The sequence below is a fragment of the Monodon monoceros genome, unplaced genomic scaffold (genome assembly GCF_005190385.1).
Source record: "Monodon monoceros isolate NGI ecotype Baffin Bay Population unplaced genomic scaffold, NGI_Narwhal_1 Super_Scaffold_3, whole genome shotgun sequence".
NCBI lineage: Eukaryota > Metazoa > Chordata > Mammalia > Artiodactyla > Monodontidae > Monodon > Monodon monoceros.
This window is the reverse complement of record NW_021703780.1, coordinates 8,525,582-8,548,737: the sequence shown is the minus strand read 5'-3', so window position 1 is coordinate 8,548,737 and position 23,156 is coordinate 8,525,582. Positions and strand designations below refer to the sequence as shown.

General features: G+C 51.6%; 1 protein-coding gene across 2 annotated transcripts; it reads left to right on the top strand.

The window, feature by feature from the left end:
- The first annotated feature begins 361 nt into the window (after window positions 1–361).
- TFAP2A (transcription factor AP-2 alpha) lies at window positions 362–23,156 on the top strand. Of its 2 annotated transcripts, none has more exons than XM_029241683.1 (7): window positions 362–540; window positions 9,593–10,027; window positions 13,120–13,171; window positions 15,275–15,506; window positions 17,359–17,477; window positions 19,393–19,534; window positions 21,410–23,156. In XM_029241683.1, the coding sequence occupies exons 1-7, from the start codon at window positions 508–510 to the stop codon at window positions 21,696–21,698; spliced, it is 1,302 nt and encodes a 433-aa protein (XP_029097516.1). In that variant the 5' UTR covers window positions 362–507; the 3' UTR covers window positions 21,699–23,156. The 2 variants fall into 2 exon arrangements, with proteins under 2 accessions (XP_029097516.1, XP_029097517.1); XM_029241684.1 differs by lacking the exon at window positions 362–540 and adding an exon at window positions 7,562–8,365.

Here is a 23,156-nt window from a genome sequence, read left to right as displayed (position 1 = left end):
GTTCTGACCCAGTCTCCGGGCCTTGCCCTCCCCCCCCCCCAAGGGCTGGAGATTCTCCCAGCCCCAAAGTTCCGAAAGGGGAGAGAGCCAAGGGAAGAGCGTGTAGATGCCCCCATGGCTCGAGTGCGAAAACACACCAAGTCACACTCGCGTCGCTCCCAGCACACTCCAGCAGGCAGTCTGCCTGTGTTCTCCGGCCAGGGATTGACCGGGAAAGCGGGTTGGGGCTGCTGGGAAAAGCTGGAGCTGATGGCGAGATTGCCGCGGCTATAAATCCATCACTTCCCAGGTCATCTCTGCGAGGCGCTGGGACTAGGGCTGGCGGAGTGAATTCCTGGGCTAGCGCGCATGCGTCGGCAGGTAGCAACCCAGCTCTTTATGACCAGGTGAGATGTTGGTGAGCAGGTAAAAAAGGAGGATTTGCCTAAGCGATTCCAGGGAGCGGGCCCGGCCGAGCCCTACAGCCCATGCCCGGCGGGGACCCGTCGCCAGGAGCGCCGAGCCGCGATGTCCATACTTGCCAAAATGGGGGACTGGCAGGTACGGGGGTTTGCCTTGGCCGGGGCTGAGGTGGGCGGGGGTGGAGCGGGGGAGGGGGCCGGGCGGGGGGAGGCGGAGAGGAAGAGCCGCGGCCCAGGGCTGCAGCGTCGTAGGTGAGGCGCGCCTGGCAGCGCCCAGGAGCGTTCCCAGGAGAGAAAGAGGGCAGGAAAACGGGCGCAGGCGGCGGCCGCGGCGCTGGGGGCCACGCGCGCCACCGGCCTGCCCGGTGCTGGGGAGAGTCCGGCGCACGCTCCACAGGTGGCCCCGGGGGTCACCGGTGCTTTGCGCTACGGACGCCACCCCCCGCCCGCCGCCAGTAGAAACTGGGGTAGATGACTAATTCAGGCGGGGGCAGGGCGCAGGCGGGCGTGCGGTGCGCCGCCAGGAAGGTTCCCTGCTCGCTACGCCTCCGATCTCGCCCTAGACCCCAGGGCGGCGCGTGAGATGGGGTTCCAGTGCACCTGTCTCTCTCCGCGTCTCCACGTTTGGGGGACCACAAGGGAGCGTGGAGAATAGAAAGGGGTCCGGCTGGACGGGTCGCGCCGGCGAGCACGTTCTTTTGGGGAATGCTCAAAAGAGTTTGCGCAAAGTTGAGCTTCTCGCTCCGTCTTCTTCCCGAAGCCACTTTTCACCGCTTGGGCTACGGGTTGGGGTGCCTAGACGGGGGCGGTAAGTGGCGAGTGATGAGGCAGAAGGCCTAGAACTGGTCGAAACCAACGCCTCCCGAACTTGGCCCTGCTAGGCCGCGGGCACCGCAAGGCCAGCTAGGCTCCAGACACTGCTCTCCCCTGAGCCCCGGGTCCGACCCCGGCCGAGGGAGCCTGCATCCAGCGCTCTCCTTTTACGTTCCAGACGTTTCCCCTAAGGGAACCAGGGCGGCTCTGGCCAGGTTGGTGAGCATAGCAGCCTCTCCCCTGTCGCCGATTTCATAATGGGAACCGCGGGGCCTTCTTTTCACCCTAGCCAAGCGGAGGCCTGGTTAGGGCGAGAGTCTATGTGCCTAAAAGCCCGCGGGCCGATTTGAACCAAACCCCCGATCCTCTCAAAGAAAATTTGAGGCCCTGCTCTTTCCGGGGCGAGTTCTTTGGCTTGTTTCAGATTTCGGCCATCAGAAGTAAAGTTCAGAGAAGTCCTGTCTTCCCTACATTCTCTGGAGTTGGGGAAAGGAAGTCATCTTGCAGTATTTCTTTCTTTCATTGCACTCATTCTTTTAATCAGCCATGAGCTCTTTTAGACCTCTCTTCCCAATTAAACCTAAATAAATGCAATTTCATCTCCAGAGTTAGACTTTGTGGTTTAAGGGTGCAAATCCCACACCAAATTCAAATCTGGGGCATCCACACCTTTCCCTCCCTTGCCCCGGTGGATCTCAGGGCCCTTCTTCATTCTTTTCTCTGGAGGGGAAGACTGGGGGACTCCCTGATGGAGGTCTTTTGGTTTTCCCCTCAAGCCGGGCGAACTTGGCTGCAGAATTCCTCAGCGTGAGAAAACGCCCGCAGCGCAGGCTCGGCCAGGGTCTGGGCCTCCAGTGGGTTCGACTGAGGTTCGGAAGCAGCAAGATTCCAGCCTGAAGGGGACAGGAGTGAAGCCTGGTTCTGGCTCCCGTGGTTCACAGTTTGGCTAGCGGTGGGAAGCCGGGATCTCGGGTGGGGCACGCAGATTTGGGGCCTGGAGAGGCCGGCTCCTCTGGCTTTTGCCTGTTGGGCTCCTGGGCCCACTGGGTGGCAACAGCTGGTGAAAATGGAGTCTTTCTCCTTCCCTCGTTGTCTCTCTGTCTCTCTCGGTGTCTCTGTCTCTCACACAGATACTCACTCTTCTCCCAACGCCCTCTCCACGCCCCCCTATCAGGCCTGGACCCCCGACTCCTGCCCCCAGGCCTGGCGCTGCTGTCCTGGGGTCCCCGGCGAGGCCGGAGCATTGACATGCAATGAAGCGACTTGTCGTGGTAATGACGCTCACACACTACCGCGGCTCCGCTGGCTCCAGGGGCGACCGGGGCGCTCTCTCGGGCCTTTCTTCAGCGCTCCTAACGCGGGCGGCGGCGCGGAGCCCGCAGGCCCCAATCTGCACCTCAAAGGCGCCCTCGGCGGGAAAACAACAACAGTTTAGCAGCCCCGGCGGGTGTGGAGCCGGAGATCTGCGGGGCTCGGGTCAGCAAGGGGGGAAGGTGGAGAGGATGAAGGCCCTGAAATGCCTTCCCCAGCCCACAGATAGAAAGAAAGCGAAACCTAGATTTCCCCGAAGCACACCGTGGCGACGTTTTGGGGGTGTAAGATCCCCTGCTCCCGGGCCTAGGCTTTGGCCTACAGATTGCGCTCTGGGGCTGCGGCCGCGGCTGGGAGGGTGTCGGTCCCCCGGGCGGCCCATCCCCCGACTTCCAGCCGCCACGTTGGGCGGCGGCCCCAGGCCAGCCCGCAGGGTGCGTGGCGCTCGCGCTGGAAGTTGACCATTTTTGCGGGCGGAGCGCGGCGCCGAGCCTGGAGCTGGGTTCAGCCAAGGGCCTGTGCCGCCTTGCGCAGGCGGGGACCGGGCGTGCAGGGGAGCGCCCAGGGCGTCGGAGGGAGCCCCTCCGGCTCTCTACCTCCCTTGCGGCTCTGGTCTTCTCCCTAACTTTCGGGGCGGGGGGCTTCTGGCCTACTCTGCCGGGCTTGGGGAATTGGCTGCGGTCGTCTGGAGGGAGAGTTGCCCTTCGGCGGCTGGGGGCGGGGGGGAGCGAGTCCCCCTCCTCTCGCCTTCCTTCCACCTGTTAGGCAACGCTCGCATTCGCGACAGCCTCTACCCTCACGGCGAGGACGCACCGTGAGACCAGGGAGGCTGGGAGATTTGCAAGCAACAGGCCCAGATGGCATCAGAGGTCGTTCCTAGAGCAACTCTGAGGCGAGACCTACTGTTGTTGGGGGATTTGCCGCATTCGAGAGGGAGAAAGGAGGTTTTGACCTAGGACAAACGAGGAAGCTCGGCCAGATAAATTAATTACTCTGTATTTCCAAGGATCGCATCACGTCTTTTTTTTTTTGGTCTCTCTCTCCTTAAAAGAAAACCTCTGTTTCACAGAAGAAAAAATTACAGAGCCCCGGTGGGGCGAGCAGGCCCCCGTGTGGACCGGGAGAGCCGAGACTGGCGGACCTGGACGACGGGGGTGGCTCCCGGGCCTCCGGGTTCCGCGCCAGCCGGGCACTGAGCCGCGAAAGCGCCCGCGTTAGTAACAGCACCAAATCATGAAGGAACTCTCCCTGCTTTAATTAAAAAGGGGAATCTTGGGAAAACTGGAGCAGATTAGCACGGCGAAGGGTTGGTTCCCTGCGATTTATTTTGATGCATGCATGACACGGCGCACACATGTCGGTATTTCGGCTCAACTCCAGAAGCGACTGTGAGTCTCTATAGGAGTTCCGTATTCCCGTCCACACTGCACCCAGGAAGCCCGTAGCCCAAATACCACGCTGAATTATCAGTCGGCCCTAGCTTCATACAAATGAGAGGAAAATCATTTAACCCCTGCAGCTGTCAAGTAACCTCTTCAGGGTACACTTTTTATTTTACACGCGGCAATTAAAGGATCCCAAACCCCAGCCGAGCGACTGAAGCCGTCTGGCAAAATCTCCAACCTGGGGGGGTGGGGTGGGCTGGGAAGCGCGAAGCCAGTAAAAGTCCCAGGGCGCCGCGGCCGGAGGTGTCAGCTGCCGGGGAGCGGAGGCGATCTTTTGTTGGGCAAAAATCCTGACGTGACTTCGCCGGTCTTCGTTTGGTGGTTACATCTGATTGCGAAAGGGATAGTAATTTCTAATAAGATTGGACGGAGCCGAAAGGACAGAGCCGCTGGTGGAGGCAGGGATGAGGGAGAGGTGCCGAAAGCTGGGCCCCGGCGCGGTCGCTCGGACCCTGCGCAGTGCCGGGCTTTTGCCGGGGCGTCTCCGGCGAGGAGGAGACGGAGAAGAGAGCAGAGGAGAGGAGAGAGAAGAGTGGCATGGGGGCGGGGGCGCCGGGGCAGGGCCGCGCGGCGGGGCTCAAGGGAGATTTCGTGGGCTCCCCGGCAGGAGCGCGCTCTAGGAGCAAGTTTGCGGCTTGGAGAGGCCTTTATACCTGGGTCGGAGCGGCCGGCGGCAGATTGTGGTGCTGGCGAGCAATTGGACTATTGTTGATATGCTAATGAGGCGATTAGGCTGTTGGTAAAGAGCAGGAAAAGGGAAAAGTTTCTACCATTAGAGGGAGATCTCCGAGCGCACACGGGAGCTCTTTCCCTTCTCGCCGCCTCCTCTGCGCCCTCCTCCCCTCTTCCTCGCCCTCCTCCTCCTCCGGCGCTCGCCGCCCGCAGCCGGCACTTTGCGCTTACCCAGAGAGTAGCTCCACTTGGGTGCGAGGCGGAGAGGGGGCAAATCCATTCACGCCGATCCATGAAAATGCTTTGGAAACTGACGGATAATATCAAGTACGAGGACTGCGAGGTAAGCGCGGCGCTAGCTCAGTTGTCCTCGCGGCCGCAGGCGCGGAGCTGTACTTCCCGCGTCTCCTCCCCTCCTCGAAGCCCGCTGCGAGGTGCGGGTGAGACAAACTTTCCCCAGCGCAGCGCCCGCCTCTCCGATTCGCCCAAAGAGAGCAGGGGAGAGGCTGCAGAGGGAGGATGAGGACGTTCCCTTCTTTCATTTCCCTTCTTCGGATCCCCTGTCCCACTTCCCCCTTTTCCTCCTGACCGGTTTTGACTGTGCCTAAGAGTAGAGCGAAGAGAGACAAGCTGGGTTTTCGAAGCAATTGCTGGCAATTGGGCACGCGTCCGTGCACTCTGCGTGTCTCTCCAACGAGATTCTGAGGGCCCAAGTCACCAGGAAAAGAAAGGAACGAGAAAACCCTTTCCCCTCTTTAACTTTGTCTCTGATCTTTAATATTCCTTCTTTTATGTATTCATTCGTTCATTCCTTCCTACCATCCCCCCACCCGACTTTTCTCGAAAGGCTCTTTTCTATTTGGAGAAGGGGCCCCCCCGCGCAATTCGCTCTCAGCTGGGCTGCACCTCCCAGTGAGCGGGCTCAGTTTGGGAACACTCATCTCCCAAAGTGCTGCGGGGCTCCTTCAGGTACACTATGTTATTCAGGAAGTTCTAGGCAGTTTCTCTCTCTGAGCTACTTGGTGGGCGCAGCCCTGGGGTGGGGATGGGAGGCGGCACCGGGCGGAGCCGGCTGGCCGCCGGCTCCCTACACAACCGCCGGGCACTCGGCTGCGTGACCGTGGGAATCCTGCCGGGGCTGCCGCAGCCTCCGGTGCGGGGAGCCCGCCCGGCCGGTAGAGCGCGCCGCACTGGAGCCCATTTTAAAAGCCACGATTCCCGGAGCTCGCCTTCTTGGGGCAGCCGGGGAAGCCCCAGGACTACCGGCCGGCCGGCGGGAGGCGCTGGGAAAGGGCCTGGCGGCCGCTGTCCCAACCCCCTTGCAACTCCCCGCTAAAAAGAGCCTATGAGTCACGGGAGGGGGAGGGGAGGGGGCCGCGACCGGAGAGATTACCTAAGTAAATAATAAGTGGCAGTCCCGGCTTTTGCTAGTTTTTCTTTCCTCTTTTCTCTTTCTTTCTTTTTGGCATGTGGAGCTGGGAATGTCAAGCTGTCTGTGTGGGCGCAGCGGCGGGGTCTTCACTTGAAATCAGAACCTGGACTATGTGAACGATGTGTCACCCGTCCCCTTCCTCCTCTCCTTTCTGTAGACTATTTTAAATCTTTCCCGTTGCCCGGGTCCTCCTTTTTCCCCTCCCCCCCTCCCCCGGGGCACGAGGTGACTTCCCAAGGGGACGGGTGCTTATCTGGGGACTCGTGTCGTGCGCGGTGCGGGCGCAGAGACTCCATGTCGGGCCAGTCGCTTTGTTTTCAGGGCTGGGGGGCCCTTTCCGACCTGGTCAGGGTGACACTGAGCCCCTAAGCCTCCCAGGGTGGATTGTCGTATCCGGGCTGTGGCCCGGGGCTCGGGCAATCACCTTCTCGGAGGCTGAAACCCCCGGCGGGCGGGGTCCGAAGCTCCGCGCGGCGCGAGCTGCCCGTGGGACCCAGGTGGGAGGCGATGCACTTGCACCCCCCAGAGAGGGACCCTGTGGGGCCGCGTGTGCATGTGCGTGTGAGTGAGACAAAAACAGATGAGAAGCGAGAGGAGGGAGAGGAGGATAAATAGAGCGAAGGCTGTTTCAACAACTTTGCGGTGGGCGAGCGCCGGAGCAGGGATTTCGGGTTTCCGAGCCGGCTTGGGGCTGTCTAATTATGTCGGGCTCTGCAGGGACACGCAGGAGGCGAGGTGCCGCTTGTTCCGACACCCCGGCGGGCAGAGTGGCAGCGGCGGCTGGGGGAGAGCGAGCCGTGTCATCCGGGGGGGCGGGGGGCCTCGGGCGGGAGTGGCCCAGCCAGTCAGACGGGTTTGCGCCGGGAGCCGGGAGCCGGTGCCAGCGGCGCCCGGGCTGGGCCGCCTCGCGCCTCTGCGCGCCCCGGGCGGCGTCCCGGCTCCCCCTCCGCGAGCCCTGGCCCTGGAGAGCCGAGGGCAGGGCCCCCGCCGCCGCGGAGTGTCCAGACCCGGGAGTCCGCGGGAAGCTCGAGCGGCGGCCCGGGCGAGGGCCGGGCCCGGGCGGGGTGCCAGGCCATGGAAGAGCGGCGCGGGGGCGGCCGGCCGAACCCCGAGCCCCAGGCCCGGCTGCGGAGCGGAGAAGCCCGCGGCCGGAGGCGCCCGGGAAGCAGCTCGGGCGCCGAGAGCCAGACGAACGCCCGGACGCGAGCCCCGGCAGCTCCCGGCCGCGACGCGCGGCCCCCGCGGCATCCCGAGGTCTGCCCCAGCCTTTTAGGTCTGATTGTCCTCGCTCGCTTCCTCTCCCCTCCCCCTCCCCCGCGGCCTCCCCCTCTGTGCGCGCCGGCTCGGCCTCCTCCCCTCCCCCTCCCCCCTCCCTTCCTCCTCTAGGGCTCTCCCTCCTTCCCGCCCTCCCCTCTCCCCACTCCGTGCTCCTCTCTCGCGCCCACACTTTCTTTCTCACACACGCACGCAGACACATTCTCCCTTTCTGCGCGCTCGCCCTCGGTCTCCCTCTCTCCCTCTTTCTCTTTCACTTTTGCTTGCCCTGCAACCTTTTAAAATGTTGCCCCTTCCCTGTGATTCGCCAGCCGCCGCGCCGCGGCCCCCCGCGCGCTCGCCCGCTCCCTCTCTCGCCCGCTTTTTGTCTCTCGCGCTCCCTCTCCCCTCCTCCGATTTGCTACACTGAGGCTCCCGTCAATGGACTGCATTGAGAGCCGGCTCCGGCGCGAGTTGCCTCTCCGCTTCACGCTCGATTTCCAGGCATTCTTCCCTTATTAAGTATTCGTGTAATATTAATAGTCATGAATATCTGCTATTAGCAGGCTCCAGGAACGCTGCCCAGCGCGGTTATTAGAAGCTCAAGCGAAGCTGCCGCTAAGAAAAGAGAGGGAGACACGGATTAAGGAACACGCGCGCGCGCGCGCACGCACAGACACACACACAGACACACACACACACACTTCTTGCATTTTGCCTTTTTGAGGTTTTTCATTTTTTAAGGAACTTTGAATCCTACCCGCTCACGGCAGGATAGAGACCGTGGGTTCGACCATCTGAAGGCGCCGCTCGAATCGGTGGTTCAAGTTCGGATGGACCAGAGCGGGGCTCCAGCGCTCGGGGGAACGGCGGCGCCGTGACCGGAGTCCCGGGTGGCGCGGGGCTCTCGGCGCCTTTTGTGTGGGGCGCGCTCGGGCAGCGGGGCAGCCGGGCTCTCCGGGCTTGCTTGTTGTTTTCCACCCTGACTCGTTACCCCAGACTCTTCGCAGATGTTAGTTCACAGTTTTTCAGCTATGGTGAGTCCCATCCCCACCCCCATCCCTGTTTCCTTAGGAATTTTACTCTGGAGAACCTGGGGCTGCGGAGCGGCCCGTCCTCCTCGCCCGGCTTTCCTTCAGGGCACCCCCTTTCCGTTTGCATTGCCCTCGCTCCTCGTATCTCTCCCTCTCTTCCATCCTTCAGCCGAATGCGGTACCCCCCATCCCCCGCTCGACCTCTCCCGGCGCGCAGCCCTACCTCGCCGCTACTTCCCAAGGCGTGTTTCTTGCCACGTTTGTCTTTATTTCCTCGCCTCTTCACGTGTTCCCGAGATATTCTCAACATTTGATGCTTAATCCGGCTACAGGAAAAATGCTGCCCGGTGTGCCCCTTCTTCCCCTCGGGGTCCGGGGCCGAACCTCCGAGGGCTCGCATTGCCTGCAATCAACTCTGTTCACTTGTTTTGCAAGCGAATTGCAATAGAGGAACCCAAGTCAGGCGTTTCTTCTGCCCTTTGGGGCTGGGGTGGAAGGGGCGGGGGCCTCCGCCCCGGGGTGCACCTCTCTCTTTTAAACCCAAGACAAGGCTGGATCTTTCCATTTTAAACCTTGGCTTGACGTCCCTCTCTCCCCGTCTCTATCACAAATCGACCCTGTCCAGAAAAAGGCTCCTAACTGAGGAAGCGGATAAGACAGACCCCCATCCCGCAGCTAAGACCTTCTTTAAGCTGGTAACTTAAACGTGGGCTTTCCTTACAGCCCTCTACGAAATATGCTCTATTTAAATAGTCATGAAATGGTAATAGCCTTTGAATGGGTATGACTGTTTTCCTCCACATAAATGGAACAGGGTAAACAATAACGCAGTGGCAGGCAGGTTCAAATGCAGGGACAGAGAAAAGGCCGCTTCTGCTGTTTAATATTTAGTAGGAATTTTAATTTTGCGTAAGGGAGGTTCCACTCCGCAGCTTAACGGGCTGTGTTCCGGGAGGCCCTTTTTCGCCTTTTCCCCCCTTTGAAAGAAACGCCTAAGGAGGGTCTCTTATGCCCCCTCACTGGCACAGTCGAATTCCCTGCGTTTGGGGAAGGGCCCTTTTCACTCCCGGAGTATTTTCTGAAAAGAACCGCCTAGGGCTCCTTTCTCGCGGCGGCCTGCGGACGGGGACGGGCCGTTTCCCACGCAGCCCTGAGCCGTGCACTCAGTGTGGCAGCTGTAACTCGACGCCTGATTTCTTGTTCTCTGCCCTTGCCCTCGCTCTCTTCCAGGACCGTCACGACGGCACCAGCAACGGGACGGCACGGTTGCCCCAGCTGGGCACTGTAGGTCAATCTCCCTACACGAGCGCCCCGCCGCTGTCCCACACCCCCAATGCCGACTTCCAGCCCCCCTACTTCCCCCCGCCCTACCAGCCTATCTACCCCCAGTCGCAAGACCCTTACTCCCACGTCAACGACCCCTACAGCCTGAACCCACTGCACGCCCAGCCGCAGCCGCAGCACCCGGGCTGGCCCGGCCAGAGGCAGAGCCAGGAGTCTGGGCTCCTGCACGCGCACCGGGGGCTGCCCCACCAGCTGTCGGGCCTGGATCCCCGCAGGGACTACCGGCGGCACGAGGACCTCCTGCACGGCCCCCATGGGCTTGGCTCAGGACTCGGAGACCTCCCGATCCACTCCTTACCTCACGCCATCGAGGACGTTCCGGTAAGAGGCCCCGCGGGCGGCGGGAGAGAAAACGCAGACCCTCCTCACCCACCCGCGAGAAAACGCCCGGAACGTGCAGCCCGGGGGGCCCTGGCTTTCCTGCCTGGCGTTTACTTTCTCGAAATCTCCTTTTGGTTTTTCGGGTGGACACTTTAAGGACCCACCGAGACAGCCGCCTTAAAAAAATGGAAAAGAATTGTACTTGAGGGTCCTGCCCCTAGAACAATGGCTTCTGGAGCTCCTTCAAACAATGCCTGCATATTACCATTGAGAAATTAGACGAATGTCACCGTTGACGGTACCTTCCCCTCTCGACGACAGTAAACTGTTTCGACGGGGAGAGGATCTAATTCCACCACTGTGTCTGTCGTGGGGATTTCTCCCTGTCCTGAAAAACATGTTAGAGTCAACCAAAAGGGCTCATTGAAATGCCCTGGCCATTTAAAAGAAAGTGTGAAAGACACACTAGGAAAATTATTTTTACCGGATTTTATGAGTGCTAGTGATATCTGAAAGTTATGTGTATACCCTACCCTGATTAAAGAATAGTAAGTAGCAAGTCCGAGGAGGAGGACATTAAATGCAGCCTTTTTCTCTTCCTAGGGGTGCTAAGTGCTGACCTCATACATCATTAACTGGGTTCCCAACGCCTCTCAGAACCCGCTACACCCCCATATTAAATGAATGTTTTCAGACTATCGGGCAATGCATTCTTTGAGTTCTAATTCAGTTATCAATAAATGCAGTTTGAAATGATTTCTAAATAAGCATGGTATTAGCGCATTTACTGTTTACAATGCAAACCAGGCTACTGATAATTTGAAAATACTTTATGAAATTAAATTTAAACCAGCATCTCTTGCTTCAATTCTACATATTTATGGTTTGCTCACAACCTTCCTGAAATGGAATTAGAGCAAGCCAATAATTTTATTAAAGCTGTAAAGGCTCTGTTAATGCTGCTTTTCTTTGGAGAGGAAATGTATCTGGATGTGATTTTTGCTAAAATGCTATTTCAAATTACTGCATCAAATATTACAGCAATATGTCCGTTGACAGTTTAATGATTACTGCATTAGATTGGAAAGAAAATGGTCAGATGAACTTACCTGCTTGCCTGGTGAATTTAAAACATTATTTAAGTTACATAGGAAAATAGAAAATTTATTACATCTCTCATTTGGCCTAGTTAATCACTGAAATTTGTTGGTTATGTTTAGCAGCGTAACATGGAAAGCAGGAAAGTAGGCAGTTGGTCCAATGTGGGGTTTAGTAAGCATTGTGTGTGTGTGTGTGTGTGTGTGTTTTCATACATGTTTTTAGAAACTGATACTAAACAGTGCATTTCTTGGAAAGTGAAATGAGAGGAGCAATAGCTGAGAAAAGGGCCATTAAAAAACAAACCTGGAAGTTGTGATCATTTTAGTTCCCCTTCCCAAAGATTCTCTGAATCCTTATCCTAGTCTGCTCCTTGGAAATATCTGACTTGCAAAATAACGTTGCGAGCTTTTGGAACTACTGTGAATTAGAATTGCTCTACTTTGCAAAAATTCCAAAGTGGCTGGTGTGAATTCTTGACACCGGTATAGTCACTCTTCGTAGTGAGATTGGCCTATAGGAGAAATTAATCAAAAGATCAAATAAAAACAAGGAAACCCAGTTGCTGCTCTTCCCCTTTCCCTCCCCCACCTTTTAAGAAAAAAAGTTCTTTCAAAGGAATTTGGGTCAGGAAAAGGGTTGTTTTCAATTTTCCCATTGCTGCAACAGTTAACCTTTAATAAGAACGACTGCCAAATATTTAAGAAAATCAAATCGATGGTGAAAATTATTTAATCATTAATATCTTAGTGGGGTTTTAAACTTAACAGTCTTCCCTGTATGGACAAGGTCTAGAAATAACACAAATAAAAGTATTATGCCACATTACATTTACTTTATGGGTTTAGGGTGCATGCATAAAGGGATCATATTTCCCCATATAGTTAAAACACAAGAACTGCAGCAGTAGTCATTTCTGAACATTTCTCAATTTAATTATACTTAAATCCAGAAGCACTTTAGGCAAGTTACAAATGAGAGCATTGAGTATAATAAAACCTGTAATAAAGCAACTTAGTACCATCCACCCGGAATCATTGCGATCAGGCACAATTAACAGGAGCATAAATCCAAGACAGAATGGAAAATGCTCGAATCAGTATTATTGTTGGACAAAGACTAGAGAAGGAAGTAATAGATTTTTTAATGGTAATGCCTGTGTTTGGTAACGATTGTGAAATCTTCTATCTCAGCAGCCCTGGTGCTAATTTGTAAACACAGGCAGACATTATATTGCCTGTCAGTTTCTGCATTAGAAAACACGATTTCATTTTACTTTCTAATCACGTTTTGACTCTAGCACACACGTATACCCATCCATCTGTAAAAAAAAAAAAAAAAAAAAAGGAAAAAAGAAACCCACACTAACAAATTCAAATCTGCTACTGGACACAGGAAAACCTCAAAGGATTTTTGTTTGTTTGTTTCTTTTTATCATTTTCATATCCCTATCTGATATCCAATTTAGACAGTAGTCCTTTTTAAATTTTTTTCATTTATCCATAAGTGAAGGTGTGTATATACGTTTGCTCTTTATCACATCACCTAAAACGTTTCCAATACTCCCGTTACTCCCGACTGTCATTTCTATTGTTTCTCTGGCTTTTGCTGCCTGCACGCTGGAATTGCTCAAGTCCGAAGCCGCTGAGGCGCCAAACTAAAGCTAGGTGTATTTTTAAAGGTTGAACTGACTGTGAGAAAGATCAAAACTCGGTTTAATTTCCAAAGAAAGTTTTATTCCCCACCCCCAGCTCCTTCAAATGTGGATTATTTGCTGGGGAACGAGAAATTGGCCGTGGGTGTACAGCGAAACCTCTTGAGCTGCAAAACCCCCAATTCCAATGAGCCAAGATGAGATGTTTATATATAAATGTCACTAGATGGGAGGGGGGAATTTTGAGTCTACACCTTCCCCTCCCCCTGTCTTGCACGAAATATTCATTTCCTTTTGTTTTGATTATACATTTACATCCATGTGTATCCTTTTGTTGCAGCATGTAGAAGACCCGGGTATTAACATCCCAGATCAAACTGTAATTAAGAAAGGTAAGCCATTTCCTTCTGCATTCCAAGCATGTCCTTACAGGCACAGTGCTATTTAAAAGAACTTGCAGAGCTGTGTTTATTTTTTTCCAAGTAGGATTTCCTAAAGGCTCAGAATTAGCGAATAGATAGGCATAGAATAGCAATGCTTAAATGATCGGCTTTCAGTATGTTAGTAATGGCAACAGGCTAGCTTTGTTCTGATTCATGACTTGAACATTTAATTTAGTTTAATGATATCTGGACAAACACATGAAATGTGTAATAGGTGAACAGATTTGGAAGTGGCATTTCAATTTTGGAACGGTTCTAACAGTTCAGTTAATCCATTGCGTGAGTGGCCATGAGTGTTAAGTGTATAATGCTAAAAGCAGTGCAAGTAATTTAATATTAATATAGGAGCAGATGATAAAAAGACATAACACTCCTTAGCAGAGGGGGAAAAAGTCTTTCATGTTCTTAAATTTAATTTCTCATTAGCTGTTAAGGGTTTTTTTAAACTTTGTGAATTAGGTTAACAAAATTTGGCTTTTGGTTAAAATTAGCTTTTTGAAGATGTCAGGTTTATTAGCATAAATGTTTGGAGCAGAAATTGTTTTTTAAAAGTGTCAAGTGATTTGGATGGATTTGTAATTTGTGTTGTGTTTAGTGAGTAGAAATAAAGTTTACCGGATTAAATGCTATTCACAGCAGCTTTTTTTTTTTTTTTTTGTTATGGTGGCAATGTTACATTTCAGGATTCTAGGCACCACCAGAGGACGATGCTATATAAAACTGTTCCCATTTCTAACCCCAATCAGTATATTGTTAGCGAGTTTAAAGTTTCATTTTTGCATCTGTGAAGTCTTTGTCATGTCAAATTAGATGTGCAAGGGATAAATCTTAAGAGATGCTCTTTCCAAGTCGACATGATAATTGGCTCTTTTATTAGTAATCTCTCAAGAGTTCGTTTAACTCCTATTGTCTCTATTAGCCTCCCCAGAGCTATTAATGTCACAAGTGATCTATCCAAAACCTAGAGCCCCCCCCACCTCCCTATACGTCTAAAATATCCCCATTCAAGAGGGAGGAGTACTGTATACATGTATTATTATGCATACATGTATTATTATGTCTCCATGTGGGATTTTAAGATACAAATGCATACTGTACTTAAATGGTTATGAATGCATCTGAATTATTTTGGTGTTAGAAATGTAACATGTTAGTACACTTTCTGCTGGCCTCGAATTTTTTTCTAAGTATGGTGGATCCAATGATGAAGAGCTTATGATTTTAACTAACAAGAACATATCCTCCCCTTCCCCCCTTCCCAAAGAAGACGCTTAAGCCTAAGACTATTAACTCTTTGCTCATCAAAAGAACACACTGCTAGTTTTCCATGGTAGGCCTGTTTATCCTTCTTTCTCCCAGTTCAAGACGGGGCTTGGAATGGATTTCCAAAACTCGAGTCTTTTTCACAGATAAACATAGGAAAGGGCCTATTTATCAAAAGGACGGGGTGTGACAACAGAATCCACCACTTCCCGGCTTGGTGCCTTGAATGAAGTGCTCATTTACAGGCCGCTTTAGCCATCTAAACTCTCGGCTGATTTTAATTATAGGTCTGTGAAGCAGTTTCTCCCCAACGCTAAACCCCTCGCCCCACGAAAACTCCCGAGCCTACATAGCTTGCTCTCGGTTTACAAACGTCACCCCCTCCGCTGCACCCCAAGCCCGTGCTCCAGCACCCCGTCTGGGGGCCACTTCCCTCGGATGCTGAGAGCCGGGAGGGTCACGAGTTCACCACCATCTCTAGACAGCGCCCCAGCGGTTAAATGGCAAGGGTCCAGGGAGAAGCACAGGGCTGGCTGGCGGGGCTGGGCCGCCCCCCCGGCCGCCGGGGAGACGCGCCGAGTGGCACAGGCTCCATCCCCAGTACCGGGATGGAGCAGGGACTAGGGCAGGAGATGGGGAAGGAGCCACGGAATTGTCAGGGCTGGAAGAAAAGCGGCGGTTGCGGCGCAAGCCTGGGAGCCGGCCCGGGCCGGGACGAGGGCCGGGGTCGGGCAGGGCTCGGGAGGGATCCTCGGCGCCCACACGCGGCCTCCCCGTCTGTCTCCGCAGGCCCCGTGTCCCTGTCCAAGTCCAACAGCAACGCCGTCTCCGCCATCCCCATCAACAAGGACAACCTCTTCGGCGGCGTCGTGAACCCCAACGAAGTCTTTTGTTCAGTTCCGGGTCGTCTCTCACTCCTCAGCTCCACCTCGAAGTACAAGGTCACGGTGGCGGAAGTACAGCGGCGCCTCTCACCGCCGGAGTGTCTCAACGCTTCGCTGCTGGGCGGAGTGCTGCGGAGGTGAGGCCCGAGCGAGGCCCTGCCCGCCAAGCATTGCGCCTGCGCCGGGCCGGCGACGCGGACGGGCCTCGCGCCAGGGCCCTCCCTTCGCGGGAAAAGAAAGGGGCGGGGAGAAGAGCGTAGAACCCAGTGGGTGGGAGCTGGGGGCGGGGTGAGGCGGCGGGCGCCTGCGCACTCCGCCGCGTTCTCGCGCGCTCCGTCGTTCCGGGGGCGCGCCCGGGTCGGCCGGCGCAGCGCGCTCAGTGGGACCTCTGCCTCCTCCCACCCCCTCCCCGCGCGCACGCGCAGTTCGCCCCGCCGCGGGCTCAGTCCCGGCCGCTGCAGCCGCGGGGCGCCGCGCGCCCGCCTTTTCCCTACTCGTTCACACCTTGCAAGCCTAGGAAAACTTCCGCTCAGGCGCCTCACTTTGCCTTACCTCCATATAGGGTCTCCGATTGCAGCCCGCCGTCTCTTGAATAGGGTTTAAGTAGAAGACAATGGTTTTCTCTAGTGCCACGCCCCCGGGTCACCAGAAACAGACCCTCCCGCGCGAGGTGCTCGCACTAATGGTTCCGATGTTCCGCGTCCCCATGTGTGCCAGGCAGCGTGCGAGGCACGTTTACGTGCATTATGTGTGGTCGCTACCGACGATTGCATGTTGCATATGTGGCCAGGGATTCTTGTCTCACCCGCGCGAGGTCGGAATGATTTATTTCGTAGATGAGATTTTATAAGGGTCGGCGAGGTGAAGCACCTTCCCTCAGGGCAGGTTTGTCCCTCCTCTGGGCTTTTTGCTCCTAGGGTTACACCCAGTTTTGTGTGTGGTGGGTCTTGCGTTGAACTTTCCCAGATAATATTTTCTACTTTTTCTCCTTTTCAATTTTTAATGAGAAAGTGGACCAAAACTTCATTCTTTTGACATTTATTCATATATCTCTTTATAGACCCAGAGTTCTGCTGTGATGGGTATATCCCATACAAAGGCTACAGAGTTTAACATCAGCTATTCCACTCTTTCCTTCCTCCTTCACGGTCATTTGCTGTCCCTTTGTAATCTTTCATTGACACAGATCTGAATCCGCCCTTTGCCTTTTTCTCCCCCTTCCCTCCTCCCCAATATTGGAGACTGTTTACCTAGGGGAGTATAATCTAATCCACACAATTAAAGAGCACTTGAGTAGGGAATAAAATCTGAAATTAATTAATTTGCTGTTTTATTTAAACAATTTATCTTAACCACTTTCTGATTATGGGAGTCTATTTAGACATCTATTTAGAACCACCTCCATCGTCTCTGAAATCAGGGACGTTTTTAAAGGCTGATATCAACTTTTGAATTTTCTAGTTAGGCTGGTGACATGGCATGTAAACAGTTGGTGAAATGAATTTCCCACTGGGGCTAAAGCCAGAGAAAGAAACGTAAGAGTGATGATAACTTTGGTTACTCTGAATAACCTAACAGCAGATCTTGCAAAGACAATTTAAAGACCCCATTGGGATTTGTGTGATTGTAACAACAGGGAAAATATACAGTCATCAGTTGAACTCAAAAATACTTCACACCCTAGAGATGAGAGCTGTGTTTATTTGTTTGTGGTTCTTCTTCAGAGAGTTGGGAAATCAGAACCTTCCAACCTGCCACAATAGTTGCAGTAATAACTGAACACAGGGGGTGCTTTAGAGTTTAACAAGCATTTATCGCCTATGTTCTTTCTGTACCATTCCTTCCTAGGTTTCCCTTCCTTACATATCTCGGGGCCAGGATCCTTAATTTTTAAAAGTACATTTTAGGAAGTTGTCAAAATGACTACAGTGTGATACAGAGCAACCAAATGTTTTCTGAATCCCTTTCTCACATGTATTTGTGAAACAGGGCGAAGTCTAAAAATGGAGGAAGATCTTTAAGAGAAAAACTGGACAAGATAGGATTAAATCTGCCAGCAGGGAGGCGTAAAGCTGCCAATGTCACCCTGCTTACGTCACTAGTGGAGGGTAAGTGAGTTCCCTTGCTAAAGAGAAGGGAAGTTTCTTCTGAGAAAATGGCTAATATTCAGTGGGCAGATGTTTGGCTGTATTTTGTTAGTTGGGCATTTTCATTTTTCCAGAAAACATAACCAGAAGTGAATGGAATTCGTGTCAAAAAACTATTTGCATTTATTCCTGTCCTCCTTTCCTCTTCCCCTCTGCCACAAAATTACACCTCTCTAGCCCAATTCTGACCTAAACAATGTGAAAACTTAAGAACTGCATATTCCTCAAGTTCCAGTCTCCTTTATAGAGCTCAGCAGTAAATCACTTAAGCTATTCTGACATCTGCGTTTGAGAAATGCGTGACCATTACTTCCTGAATTAATTTGGGAATCTTTGACCTGCATCCTGATTTAAGACCATCCTGAAAGCTCAGGGTTATATGCCCTTTTAGGTTTTTGTTTTCCAAACATATGCTCCCTTATCTCTCATTTAATTGTGCTTCTCTACTGGAGAGGAAGAAAAGTGAGCAATTTTAGACTTTGAGTTATTTGGATAGGAAAAAAGAAATATAAGCATTGCAGAAAGTGTCTCATGTCAGCTTTTTACACACACACACACACACACACACACACACACACACACTCGCTTCTAAACCCCTCAAAACAAAGGCTCACCCTGTCCTCACTCGCTGTTCTAGATACATCAGAATCCAGTCACAGCAGTCACATCCCTACTTCCTCTAGATCCCTGTTAAGTTTGTCCGATACTAAATTGGCTTAAGTTTGGGTGTGTTGGAATGAATGTATCGTTCTTTTGCATTTTCCTTTGTGTTCCGTTGGAAATGTCTTATGCCAACAGGAAAAAGAGAGGCACTTAAGTTATGGTGCAGATTTCAAAACTACCATTTATATTTAAAGAAGGCACTTAATCTTATTTATATCTTGTATTTGAGGAGACATAGTATAATTGAATTCAAGTTCTAGCTTTGTAAATAATTTTAAAAATATTTAAAAACATAAAATTGAGGAGAAACCCTATGAACCATTCGTTAATGGTGCCCAAAATGATACTAATGTGACTGTTAAGTCATAAGCAATTGTTCAGTGCCAGAAACTCAGCTACAGTAGCATTATATTAAAAATAATACCAGTACATTGGGAACCCACCGTTCAGACCCCAAAACAATTATACGCAGAGAAAATGGTAGTAGCGGCTTTGGGTGTAGTGTGAGAGTGTGCATGGTTTTGGGGTTGAGTCCTGTAGCAGGGAAGCAGTTTCTGGAGAACTGTTATTGTTTGTGATCCGCTCCATTTTATGGAAACAAGCTCAGCGGAGAGGGCTTTGATGCTCTAATTGGCGCATGCGTTCTTCCGGAGCTGGAGCTAATGGCAGGAAGCCCTGCAGTAAAAACCAACTGGTTCAGGAAATTAAAACCAAAGATTCGAAAATCAACAACACAGGCAGACTCAGTGGAGTGACCCTCAAATCCTCTTGGTTAATCGGTTTGGATGAACAGATAATTATATGCGATAAAGTTAAAATGTAAACCCTTAGTCGTTCCCTTGCAGAAAAGCTCAAGGAGTAATTATGAATATCATTTATGAATGTGTTGATAGGTGTGAGGCTGGAATACAAGAAACATTTTGAAAGAGAAGGTGGGGGAATGTCATCGGGTTTGGGGATGAGGCTGGAGGGGAGTTGATGGGATTTTACATTTTCCAATAGCCTGGGCCTTCTAGGCTAAGTGGCCATTTTCCCTGGGAAGTGCAGCCACCAGATCCTACAGAGAAGGAAAGAAAATGCCTGAAATGGGAAAACAAGTAGTGTGTGTTTCCTACAACATCTGGGTTAAGAAAATAAGGGAGTTGGGAGGCAGTTTTGATCCCAACTTTTTTCATTCTCTTGCCCTCGCTCCCCTCCTCTCACCTCTTGCCAGGAGAGGCCGTCCACCTCGCCAGGGACTTTGGGTATGTGTGCGAAACTGAATTTCCTGCCAAAGCAGTAGCTGAATTTCTCAACCGACAACATTCCGATCCCAATGAGCAAGTGACAAGAAAAAACATGCTCCTGGCTACAAAGTAAGACATTACCTCTTCGGGGTCTCTGTGTCTCACTGTCAAGAGAAACAAAAATCAAAATTGTTTTTGCTCTCATTTTTGGCCTCTTTTCCTTTTGTGTTAATCAGCTCTGTTGTAAATATTGAAGTTACAACACAATCTAATAAACCATAATTGATTTTAAAGGGGCAATACAAGGAAGATTGTGAGTGCGTATTTCCCACTTTCCCCTCTCTTTCACCCCACGTTCTCATTTTTTTTAAAAAAATTAACGTGTATGGGGGTGGGGTATAGTAGGGATTTGATGGAAGCTGAATGTGGATTTGCAACTATTTCTGGTCAGAAAGACCAGAATCAGGTTCTTTTTTTTTTTTTAACCTTGTATTTTATATTGGAGTATAGCTGGTTAACAATGTTGTGCTAGTTTCAGGTGTACAGCAAAGTGATTCAGCTGTACACATACATGTATCTATTCTTTTTCAAATTCTCAGAACCAAGTTCTTAAAGGAGTGACACACTTGCCTGTATCAGTTTTTGTCTCTTATCAATATGTTCTCCAAGGGCAAGGATTAAGCAGTGGCCTGCAAAATGTTCAAGCCAGAAGCTGTCCTAGTTTCAACCCTAATCCCTTCTCCCATTTCTTGACTTCCTTTCCATCCTCCTCAAAAGTGCTGTGTACACACACACACACACACACACACACACCGCACAAGTTCTAGCCTACAGGCGAGATGTCAAATAGGTTTCAAAATGGCCCAAGTTATATTCCCATTGGTGCCTGGGCTGAATAGGCTTCTGCAGGTGGTGTGTGAAAAGAAAATGACTGTTTTGATATGTTTTCTGGAAATTAAAAGGCTTGTTTGGAAGCCCTTAATTATCAAAGTCGATGTCACAGGAGGGCATGGAAGCAGAGGCAGCGGCCTCAGGCAGGGCAGTTTCTGGCCTGGGGACACCAGCTGGCCTTGGAGGAGGTAGCCTGCCACTGCTTCCTGTTCTCCATCCTCCCTTCACAGCCCCCCACCCAAAGGCTGCTGCTGCCTCAGGGAGGCCCACCTAGTCCTTGCTTCCCAGATTCAGAGACTGAGCTTCCCCTGTGCAGGCTGCATCGCCCATATTTCAACTTTTCCCTGTTCTTTTAGCTTCCTAAACACACCCATATTCACAATTTCCCTAGACAATTTTTTTTGGTGTATGGGAAAAGAGGTGGAATGGGCGATTGAAATGTCTGTTTCTTCTTCCCCAAACCACTCTGACTTATCCCCAAGGAACATTTTTTTTTTCTGGTGACTTTTATTTTTAAAGGCAAAATAATCCCAAGAAAAGTTTTGCCTTTCTTGTGCACATCCACCCTGATCTGAAGGTGAATGAGTGGAGAGTTCATCCCCCCAAACTGCTGCCCAGGTCTCTAGAAGATTAGGGAAGAGGGGGCTCCATAGTATTTTGATCAGGACAGCTGATGGGTGCATGCTATTGGCTGTTGAAGAGATGCTTGCGTTTCTGACTCCTTGCCCCTCTGACTCACCTTTGTCTCTCTCCTAACGTGTGAAATGTTTTCTTGCGTCTAGGATGCTTGGTGTGAGCGAGAGAGGAGGGGGTTAGAAGTTTGGTGCAGCTGAGAGGTGAGAGAGAGACACACACACACACAGAAAGACAAGAGAGAGGCATGTGTGGAAGTGTTTAAAGAGCAGGAGATGTTTAGGCGGACTCTGACAGGTGGCTGGGTCTCCCAACATGTGCCCCTCCCCCCCAGTCTGTCTCTGGGGCTCTGGGTCAGGTCAGGTGTCGGCGTGATCCAGGCAGAGGTAACGGCAGGGAGCAAGGTTTTCTCTTTGCTGCGGATGCTGCTGGCTGCCCAGCCTCATCTCTCTCTCTCTCTCCGCTCCACTTGTGCTGCAGACAGATATGCAAGGAGTTCACCGACCTGCTGGCTCAGGACCGATCTCCCCTGGGGAACTCGAGGCCCAACCCCATCCTGGAGCCGGGCATCCAGAGCTGCTTGACCCACTTCAACCTCATCTCCCACGGCTTCGGAAGCCCGGCGGTGTGCGCCGCGGTCACGGCCCTGCAGAACTATCTCACCGAGGCTCTCAAGGCCATGGACAAAATGTACCTCAGCAACAACCCGAACAGCCACACGGACAGCAGCGCCAAAAGCAGTGACAAAGAGGAGAAACACAGAAAGTGAGGCGCTCTTCCTGCCCCACCCCCTGCCCGCGCCGCCTCCCCGGCCCCGGCGCGCCCACCCACTCCATCTCCATCGCCATCATCTCCATCATCTCCATCATCGCCATCTCCATCTCCATCACCGCCTCCCCCCCCCCCCCCGATCACCACCGGCAGGTGACAGCTCCGGGATCAGCAACCCCCCACTGCTGCTACTGCTGCTGCTGCTGCCGCCGCTGCCGCCACCGCCTTCGGTCCGGAGTCTCAGGGTCCCGGGGACAGCGCTCCACTGTGAGCGGGGCGATCCCGCAGTCTCAGGCCCCGGCCCCGGCCCCGACTTCCTCCATCAGCACCAACTCCCCTTTGCCCTCGTGTGGAGCCTAAGAGAACAGAACAGGCCGTGAAGCCAGCAAAGAAAAGTTCTGTCCGAGTTTGTGAACCTTTTTTTTTTTAAACTAACAAATCAACAACGACAACGAAAAAAATTTAAAACTTTTTTTTTTAGAAAAAAGAACGTAAAAATTAAAAAAAAATATATGAGCTTCATGGGACGGAATCACCACCTTCTCTTACATACTTCAGATTGTAGCCATACTAAAAAAAAAAAAAAAAAAAGAAAGAAAAAAATGGCAAAAAAGGCTAATGACATTTTTATCAGTATTGTGAATAAACTTGAACACAGATACTCGAAGTTCCATGTCTTGTCTTCAGTTCTAGAAGTTTTCCCTCTTCAAGGTAAAGCGACCAACTTGAACTCTCTCTGGCAACACGATTCACAGTTCTATAAGGGAATCAGTGTTCACGTCTCTGTATATATTTATTTATGTGTAATTTAATGGGAATTGTAAATATGGTGAGTCTGTTTTAAGCCTTTTTTTTTTTAATTTATCTGGTGATCTCGTTTACCTCTTGTTTAGTGGGTTTTGAATCTTCCCTATTAGTTCTTCATGTGGTTCATGGTACTTATTTAGGAATCCAAGGTTTGGGGGATTTTTTTTTTTTCCCTCTGGTATTCATGAATTTAGCCCTGTTGTAGCATGTTAAAGATGACAATGAAACAGCTGAACAAATAAAAAAAGTAAAATAAAATTTTATAAATAATTAGTATTAAATTTAGCTTTTCATTGAACTGAAAGAAAAAAGTGATATTGGACCCTGGAAAGATTTTTAACTTGAGTGGTTTGATAGCCGTTCTATGTATTGTGGGGAGAAAAAAGAAAAGTTTATTTTATTCCACTGTCCTCCCTTAAAAGCATCATTTGAGCAATAAATGAGTATTGTCTTTAAACCGAGGGTTAGGGATTCCCCCCCCCCTTTTTGTTCAAAGAACTTCAAACATTTGGGACCACCTGGTATTCTGTATTCTCACTGGCCATTTTGGAAGCAGTTCTAGCTGTATTGTACTGAGTTGTGCTGGCAGTAGTTTCCATGCCTGTCAATGTATCATAGTCCTTTGTTGCCCAGATAAATAAATATTTGA

Excerpts from the sequence above, each read along its gene's own strand:
- TFAP2A (XM_029241683.1), top strand. The coding sequence starts at position 508 with ATGTCCATACTTGCCAAAATGGGGGACTGGCAG. Across the intron at positions 541-9,592 it reads CCAAAATGGGGGACTGGCAG|GACCGTCACGACGGCACCAG; the intron begins GTACGGGGGTTT and ends GCTCTCTTCCAG. Across the intron at positions 15,507-17,358 it reads CTGGGCGGAGTGCTGCGGAG|GGCGAAGTCTAAAAATGGAG; the intron begins GTGAGGCCCGAG and ends TTTGTGAAACAG.